Source organism: Arachis hypogaea, chromosome 16, assembly GCF_003086295.3.
Source record: "Arachis hypogaea cultivar Tifrunner chromosome 16, arahy.Tifrunner.gnm2.J5K5, whole genome shotgun sequence".
In the NCBI taxonomy this organism is placed as follows: Eukaryota; Viridiplantae; Streptophyta; class Magnoliopsida; order Fabales; family Fabaceae; genus Arachis; species Arachis hypogaea.
Window position 1 is genome coordinate 125,964,326 of NC_092051.1, and position 9,602 is coordinate 125,973,927.

At 35.1% G+C, this 9,602-nt stretch overlaps 1 protein-coding gene across 1 annotated transcript; it reads right to left on the minus strand.

Annotated features, from left to right (window-relative positions):
* Positions 1 to 1,551: 1,551 nt before the first annotated feature.
* Positions 1,552 to 2,352, minus strand: LOC140180217 (uncharacterized). The gene has a single exon (XM_072220661.1). The coding sequence runs from the start codon at positions 2,350 to 2,352 to the stop codon at positions 1,552 to 1,554; it is 801 nt and encodes a 266-aa protein (XP_072076762.1).
* Between the last annotated feature and the right edge of the window lie 7,250 nt (positions 2,353 to 9,602).

Genomic DNA, 9,602 nt, shown 5'->3' on the forward strand with positions numbered 1-9,602 from the left:
CTCATTCTCGGGGGTTTTGCCATGCTCCAAGTATCGGAGGATAGGATCTATCCAACAGGAGGGGTTCGGTATCTGGGCTGTGCACATGATGATTGCAGGTTCAGTTGCTAGCCCTTGGATTAAGGATCTGTTTCCTGCCCCAGGTTTGGTGCTTGCTAGTTTGGAAAGGAGATCGGCTCGGGCGTTTCTTTCTTTAGGGACATGCTGAATTATGACTTCCTCAAAGCTTTTGCATAGCTCTTTTACCTTTTTCAGGTATTTTTGTAGTAGTGCGTCCCTGGCTTGGTAGCTGCCGTTTATCTGAGAGGTGACGATCTGGGAGTCGATACTGATTTCCACCCTTGATGCTCCGACCTCTTTGGCTAATATTAACCATCCTATCAGGGCCTCATACTCTGCTTGGTTGTTGGAGACTGGGAAGTCGAACTTGATTGATTATTCATAAGCTACTCCTGCCGAGTTCTCGAGAATGATCCCAGCCCCTCCGAACGTTTGGTTGGACGCTCCGTCAACGTGGAGCTTCCACCGTGTATTTGGTACGTCGAGAGCCTCCCCTGTGACCTCTACCAGAAAATCTGCCGTGGCTTGGGCTTTGATTGCCTGCCTGTGTTCGTATTGCAAATCGTATTGGGACAACTCTATTGCCCATGCCATCATTCTTCCCGCGAGGTCAGGTTTCTGAAGGACTTGCCGAATGGCTTGGTCGGTTCTCAGGATGATCACGTGCCCTTGGAAGTACTGTTTTAGTCTTCTGGATGAGGTCAGTAGGGCGTAGGCCAACTTTTCCAACTTAGTGTACTTCAACTCTGCCCCTTGGAGTACTTTGCTGATAAAGTATATTGGGCGTTGAGTCTTGTCTACTTCTCGGACAAGGACTGCCGCCATTGCTTGTGTGGTTACAGCTAGGTATAAGTACAGGGGCTCCCCTTCTCTAGGCTTGCTGAGTATAGGAGGTTCTGAGAGTATCTTTTTGAAGTGGCTGAACGCTTCTTCACACACCGGGGTCCACTCGAAGGTGATCCTTTTCTTCATTAGGTTGAAGAATGGGATGGAACCGGGATAGAGCCGTGAGTTTCCCAGTGAGTCGTTGCATGTCTTTGACGCACCCAGGGCTTGTCATTTTGAGGACGGCTTCGCATTTGTCTGGGTTGGCCTCTACCCCTTTTTGTGTTATCATGAACCCTAAGAATTTCCCTGCTTCCATGGCGGATGTGCATTTGAGTGGGTTGAGCCTCATTTTGAATTTTCTTAGTGCTTTGAAGACAGCTTGGAGGTCGTCTATTAGCCTGTTCGACTCTGTTGTTTTCACCAGGATGTCGTCGACGTACACTTCTACTGTCTTGCCGATGAGGTCGTGGAAGACCTTGCTCATTAGTCTTTGATAAGTAACTCCTGCGTTCTTTAGCCCAAAGGGCATTACTTTGTAGCAATAAGTACCTCATGGCGTTATGAATACCGTTTTGTCCTCGTCAGGTTGGTGCATTGGGATCTGGTTATAACCAGAGTACGCATCCATGAAGCTGAGAAAATGATATCATGCCGTCGATTCTACTAAGGTGTCGATGTTGGGGAGGGAAAAGAGTCTTTTAGGCATGCTTTGTTCAGGTTGGAATAATCAACGCACATTCTCCACCTCCCGCTGGCTTTCTTGACTAGGACAACGTTGGACAGCCATGTTGAATACTCGAGTTCTTTGATGAATCCTGCTTCTAGTAACCCGGCTGTTTGTTTGGCGAATTCGTCGGCCATTTCTTGAGACATCTTTTTTCGTTGCTGGGCTACTGGTTTGGCGTCAGGTTTTACGGCTAGTCGGTGGGACATGACCTCGGGATCCAATCCTAGCATGTCTGATGGTGTCCACGCGAAGAGGTCTCTGTTTTCCCTTACAACCTCCATGAGGGGGCCCTTGAGTTCATGGGATAGGTTCCTGTTTACAAAGGTAAACTGGTGTGCCGACTTCCCTATCTGAAACTTTTCAATGTCCCCCTCTGGTTCTGGTCTCGGCTTGTCCTCCATTCTGATGTCCAGGTCTGCCAAGAACACGCCAGCTGTCTTCTTAGATTCTTTCCTTAAGGAGAGACTGGCGTTGTCGCAAACGACCGCCGCTTCTAGGTCTCTCCTTATGGAGCCAACTGTTTCCATGTCCGTTATGAACTTCATTGTCAAGAATTTAGTGCATATTACGGCTGAGAGTTCGTTGATGGTCTTTCTCCCTAGGATGATGTTGTATGATGTGGAGTCTCCGAGGACTACAAAGTCTGCCATAACCGACTTCTTGGCGTCACTAGTTCCAAGGCAGATTGGGAGGGAGATCGTCCCGTCGGGTTTTATGTAGTTATCACCGAGTCCCATGACCCCGTGCTAGTGATTCTTGAGGTCAGACTCTTTAAGCCCCATGGTGTTGGTGTTAGTTCTTTAGAATATCAATCTGGATGGTAAGTTTGGTGTTAGTCGCAATCTTATAATGTTAGGTGTTTCCTTCTTTTCTTATTATATTTAAGGTTTTAGTAAGTTTCAAAACTCACTTATTCTAATAATATTTAACTGTTTATGTATGTGACGGAAAAGCATTGATTTAGGGTGTGTGTGTGGATGAACTCTTAATTATAAGTACTCAAAGTGCTAAGGAGATAGGTTCTTTCATATGTAGGATGCTTTTATTTTTGTGAAGAAGAATCAGCATGAGTTTGTGCTACTTCGAGAGAAAATCTTCCCTTCTAAACTAAAGATTTTCATTGGCTTCTTTACTACAAATAGAGAAGAAATAGGTTCTAGGAAATGCATTTGTTAGGATTCTAATTGCTTTTATTTGACCCTGTAGGCTTAAAAATAATACTTAAATTTTATCAAATGTAACATTTAAATTCAACATATTATTTTAACTATACAATATATCCTTTCCTTCTATCTTTATATTAGAAGTTGGAAACTTTTCCTTTCAAATTTTACTGCCTTTTGAAGCATTAAGTTTTTGTTGCAAACTACTAATTTTGATGTAAATAAATTTTTGTGTTTTTTGTGTTGAAGGTATGTGTGTTATGATACTATTATCCTTCAATGTTGTTGACCTTTACCCATGCTTGATTCGGATTTGTTTTCGTAGTGTTAACTGTCTTTTTTGTTTATTTATTTATTTGGTTTCTTTTTTCACTCTCAAAATCTATGCTGATAAGAAACAAACCATTTTTTTCCATTACTATGTCATCGTAAATAGAAAATTACCATTTAAAAATTATTCTCAAGTTGATTTTGAATTAGTGTGAGTAACGCATTCCCTTTTCTGCGCTTAACACAGCATGATGACACTACATATAGGTTTAGAGAGTCCCTTTTCCTACAACTATATCTTAAGTCAAGAGATAAAATTAGTTTATCATTGATTGCTTAGGGAGCTGAAGTGCCAACTCTTTCATATAGTGGTTCTGATGTATATTTCAACCTTTTAAAAATATTAATATAAGCATTGCTTTACTTCTTAAGAATGTACAAAACATTAAAACAATATCTTTTATGTTGCTCTTGATACCCTCCTTTTCAAATGATGTATTTAATTTTATTATCTTACTTTGGTTGCACTTTCGATGCCATTTTTTTTATCTTCTAAGAGATACATTACCAAAATTAAAGTAGCTGGAGCAATATTTTTCTCCATTTAGAGTGTTCAGAAGATTCCACTCACATTCTCCTAAACAAAAAGAGTACTTGAACTCATTTCAACAAGTGTCCAAACTAAATACATGACAAGTGTTCAATTCAACTGTGTGACAAGTGTCCAGCTTTAATATCAAAGTATTCAGCTAAAATTATTGAGCTGGAATTTTCAAACTAAATTTCTTTAATTTCAAATCTATCATCTAAATATCTCTCTTTCCGCCCTCTCTTGATTCATTCTCAAGTGACAAAGAAGATAGAGTGGTTACATCGTCAGAGGCACCGAATCTTTTTCCATAGAGCAGTAGAGATAAAAAACAATATGTTGGAGGTGATGGTGTAAGTAACAATGACATTAGGTAACAATTTAGATCTTCGGAATAGTGTTGCATTCAAGTGGTGTTTTGTTATTTATTTTTTATTTTTATTTTACTGTTATGTTGGAAAATAATTTTCCTTAAAATACAGCTTAATATATCGTAGCCAATACTCAAAAAGTATTTGCTGTTCTTATTTAGATAAGTATTTCTTCATGCATAAATTACTTTTTGATGAAGAAAAATGTATTAACATAGTTTTTAACTTATGGATCATATATGGTTAATGATTTACTTGCCATTAGCACAATTTTACTCCTTTGAGACTTGAATATTTATTAGGATGACTCTGATTGGTCCGTTGAGTTCTAGTCAAAGTTGCTCAGAGGAAAGAAAAAATGATGTGGACTTTGTTGTTTGGTTGACTTCAAGCCCAACAATGAAGAGGACTAAGGATTGAAAATCTGATTTTGTAAAAATTTTAGTAAAATAAACCTGGGTAGATTGTATCTTTAGGAAGATCAAACATAAGACAAAAGTAAAAGAAAGAATAAAACATCAAATTTTAGGACATAAAAAATGCCTTCTTATTTTCATCATGTGTGCAGCGTATGCTAGAGTGAAGGAATCCATTATGTTTAGAACATGAAATCTGGGAAGAGACCATCATCATAAATATTTATCTCTTTTTATTTGTTGTTCTTAGTATTATTTTTCCCTTAAGAAATTTTTGTTGTATATGTTTAAAGTTTTTTGGCTTCCTAATTTTATTTATTTAATATATATCAATTTTTGAATTATTTTATTTTATCACTCTTGAAAAAAAATGCGGGCTGGTGGTAATTTTTTTTTTCAATTTTCCTTGCTTACGATGGGGAAAATGTGAATAAAATAATAGCACTTATAATGATTGGCAAAATATTTTAGCAGCTAATAAATTTGGATATAGTATGTTATTTTAAATCCTATCCTGCTACATCAATTGTGTTTTTTTATTTGTTTGAGTTTATATGACCCAACAAAGGTGACCGAAATTGACAATTTCATGGTACAACAGCTTGATGAAACTGTTAATGAGAGGGGTTGGTACAAGTAGAGTGTATCACTACTTGATTCCTTTGGCTTTCTAAGTTAAAATGGCTGCATTTTTATTTGTGGCTGTACTCCATGCATTTTATGCTCTCGCAAAGCGATGCTAGATTGATTGTGGCTGCAGCAAGGGACAAGGACTTAGAAAGTTTCATTTATTGTTGAGATTTATTTTTTTAACTATTATTAATGCTTAAAGTATGTGTTGAAATAATGATATTAAGGGCATAAGTGCTCATATTCAATTTGAAACATAGACATGTGGCAATAAAAAAATATTTGCATATGTTTTTTTAACTCTATTTGTTGTTTGAAAAATGTTACCTTTGGAACAAATGATAAAAGAATTGAAAGAATGAAATAAGAATGGGTTAGAGATTGAGGCATGAGGTTTATGTTCAATTGCCAATGATCCTTGAATCAAGGGTTAAGAGTGCCTTTGGTTTAAATATATATATCAAAATTTAAAATAAAAATATTTTTGTTTTTGTGAGTTTACTTTTATTGATTCATGAGTTTACTTTTGTTGATTTTGTTTGATTGATAAGGAAGAAGTAGGACTTTCAATCAAATGGAGAAAAAATAGTTATTTTTGAATGTGTTGTGGTTAACTACAGATATTTATTGTACCATTACTTGAAAGTAATAGTGATAATATGGAACTATGTGTGTGTGTGTGTGGTTTTGCTATTTAGTGATTTTGTGTCTGTATTGGAATTAGGGTGTCAGTTTAATATGTTTTTAGTTGTGGGTTAAGTTTGAGGAATGTTTGTAAGTGTACACTTAGTTTTAAGAATGCTATATGATCAAATTTTATATGTTCATTTTTTTAACGAGATTGAACATCAATATAACAAAAAAAATTAATTAATTAATCTATTTATATAGTAAGTAAATTAACTCCTCATATATATGTATTAGTTTTTTTTATAAACAAATTATATATAAATACAATAAAATAGATAATGTACACGATCCGTGCAACACGCAGGTTTTACACTAGTTATTTTTGAAAAAGAGAATATCGATATCATAATTAAAGGTACATGCTTATGTCAATCTAGTACTACCAATAAAAAAGGTTAAAAGATAAAGGTGACCGAAATTTTTTTTCAAGTGTGGATCAGAATAGATATCTTTAATTTGGACCTTAACTAGGTAGGGTGAATGGACAAAAGAATAAAAATGTCCCTCACCTCTCATTAAAAGGCCTACAACCTTATTTCCTTCTCATTTCAATTTTTTCTTCTAAGAAGAGAAGAACCAGGGATGTAAGAGAGAAAAAAAGAAAAATAAAGGCTAAATTAAGGATGTCTAGTTTATCTTTTTTGAAGAACAAAGACTAAATGATTTTGTAGAAAAGTTATATGTTAAAGAAGTTTAGAGGTTTATATTAAAATTTTGTAGCTATATCAGTAGGGGTTGTTTTTTGGGGGACTAGAAGAGCTTCCAAAAATGTTATTTTTTATATAATGGACATCCTTAGTAACCTGTTGATGCAGGCTAAATTTTTTAATTTTAAATTTGGTGTTGGAGGCTACGTGGAACATAGCCTAGAAGAACAAAAAGGGAGGTAAGTCTTTCTTTGGGCTTTAATTCCTAATATCTAGTTGATAATCATGATTCATTTCTCTTTATTTTACCTTACTTTTAAAATTGCTTGTACCCAATATCTTTAAGCATGTAACAAAGAGTTCTTGAATGAAAAAAGTTAAAGAAATTGTTTTTAATTTTGGGACAAGTAAGATTATGAAAAGTAGGAGTCTGGTAGTGTGATTGTGTAATGAAGTTTTATATTTGTGAAAACTTACATGGGAAGTTCTAAGACATGGAATGAAGTTAAGAGAAGTATTATCCATCAAAACAAGAAGTAGCAAGAAAAGAGAAAGAAAAATAAAGAACAAGGCCTAAAGCTCTGAGCACCAATGACTGGAAAGGATAAAAAGAAACAAAAACTCAAGGAGTTGTTTTCCTAGTTAAGTGCTTGTGGTGTGACTATGTCATAGAAAGAGGCTTAAGCAAGTAAATTCGAGGGGTGCTTCAACACCCGATACCTTGAACCAACTGGTTCAGAAGTGTTGATTGAAAACTTATCTTAAAAAGCCGTCTTGAGATAGAACATTTAGAGTCAAAGTCAAGTGCAATTAACCCAAAAAAATAGCTGAGAAAAGAGAATAATGATCACAACAAACAAAAAAGAAAGGGGAAAGCTATATTCAAGGTGAAAACTTATAAAGATGCCTCTATAATATCATCCGAATAAAATTCGTAAGTTCTAAGACTTTCAACTGTAGGCTTAGCAAGTACTGGAATCCATATATGATCACACAATTCAAAGTTTAACCCATTGTCATTTGATTACTTCACTAACTGAGATATCACAAGTAATTCTTCAACCCACTTCAATTAAGGGAATCCTTTGTGTATATTTTCTTGCTTGGGGACAAGTAAGATCTTAAGTTTGGTGTTGTGATGCATTAGCATCTTTAGTTGTTTTCTTTATTATTTCCTTGAATAAAGTTAGTGATTTTCTTGTTATAATTGAGATTTTTATGCTTTAATTAATGTTTTTGGAGTTGTTTTGAGTTTTGATATGTTTAGAAAGTTGTTGAAAGATTTTAGGCAAAAATCAACAAAGGTGGCATGCAAAAGGTAGCAACCACCTAGGAAACCAAGAATTGAAAACAAGCCTCAGGGAAGTTCAAAAAGAATTTGCAAATGCTATCAACCCTGACCTCTTCATACTTCAGTAAGCTTAACTTGAGTTATAGAGATCTAAATTAGATAGTTCTAGCGGCATTAGAAACCTAACATTCAGAGCTTCAAAACAATATTCATATGTTTATAGTAGACCTGTGTCTAACGCTGCCCCTTTCTACGTTGAACGCAGCCCGACCTCAAGTCTAACGCAGCATCTGCGTTTAATGCAGCCCTGACCTTTTCATACTCCAGCGAGCATAACTTGATCTATAAGGCTGCGTTTGTTTCTGAGAACATGATAAGACAAAACACTGAGAACAAGACACAAAAGACAGAGATACAAAATTTTGTGTTCTTGTATTCTATTTGGTTATAAACTAGAACAAATTATGAAAATTTAATTTATTCTCTTTTTTTTTGTTGAAAAAAATTGAGAAGAAAAATATAATAATAATAATAAAATATCATTATAAAATAATTAACAAGAATAATGAGAGAAAAATAAAAAAAAAAGTTGTGTCCCTTGTTAGTGTCTCTGTGTCTTTCTTATCAGGATGGACAAAAAATACATTAATTCAATGTCTCTAAACACAATGTCTCTGTCTATGTCTCATCTGTCAAACATGATTTTGTGTCTCTGTGTCCATATCTCAATGTCTTGTCCCTGTAAACAAACGCAGCCTAAAGGTCCAAATGAAGTAGTTTTAGTGGTGTTACAAAGCTAACATCCAGAGCTTCAAATGATATGCAAATGTCTATAGTGAACATTCAGTTTGGGCCACAAACAACCCTCACCTTTGAGCTCGAAAAAAAAAAACAGTGTCCCTACATGTGTCCAATGCATCTCCAACTTGTGTTGAACACAAGCCCATCTCAAGTTAAACACAGCCCATCTCAAATCCAACGCACAGTTGCATCTGTGTTCAATGCACAACTTTCCTTGCGTCCAACGCAACCTCCAGAAGCATCTCCAGTAGCTATTCCCCCACCTTGCGTCAAATGTGCCATCCCTTGCATCCAACGCAACCAATACAGAGGCCTCAAGAAGTCCAAATTAGGCCCTACATTGAAGTGCCCCTCCCTGCGTCTAACGCTATTCATGGGCCAACTCCCAGGCCATCACAATCCTACACCAATCTCCCTAACTTCAAGTACTTATTTTGTTGACCCAAGATTAAGTTGCAAACCCATGATTTCAACAAAGTAGCACACTAAGTTTTGATTTTCAAATACAAGGAAGATTACTAGTTAGTTAAGAGTTATTAGAAAAGATTTGATTAAGATATGATTTGAATCTTTTTTTTTATTTAGTTTGGATTTGAATTATAGATTATTATTTTAGGTTTTAAAATAAGTCCAAGGACACAGGACTTGGGGGATCATGTTTTACATCTTACACCACACTTTACAATTCTATTTTCTTTACACCATGAGTTACTAATCTCTTCTGTTAAGGTTAGGAGCTCTATTCATCTTTTTATGGATTATTAATCTAAGTGTTTTACTTTATTTGATTTATGTTTTGATCTATTCATGATTGAGTTTTTTTCTCTTCATCCCTAAAGATTAAAATTAACATTTTAACTCCCTTTTGGATTTTAATATTGCTTTAGAAAATTTAATATTGGACTTAGCTTGAAAAATCTTTCTCATAACTTTTTTATTTAACTAGGAATAGTATTTCAAAGAGTGTGCGACACTTTATAATTTTTAATTGCTCTAGTTTGAATAAGTGACATATAATTCGGATTAGAAAACTTTTAGAAATTATTATTTTTTGTAAGTTTCGATTGTCTAGGACTAGTTGAATACATGACATATAATTCAACCTAAGAATTATTTTTA

What these genes read in the sequence shown, in the direction of transcription:
- LOC140180217 (XM_072220661.1), bottom strand. Translation starts at nt 2,352, where the DNA reads ATGGGACTCGGTGATAACTACATAAAACCCGACGGGACGATCTCCCTC.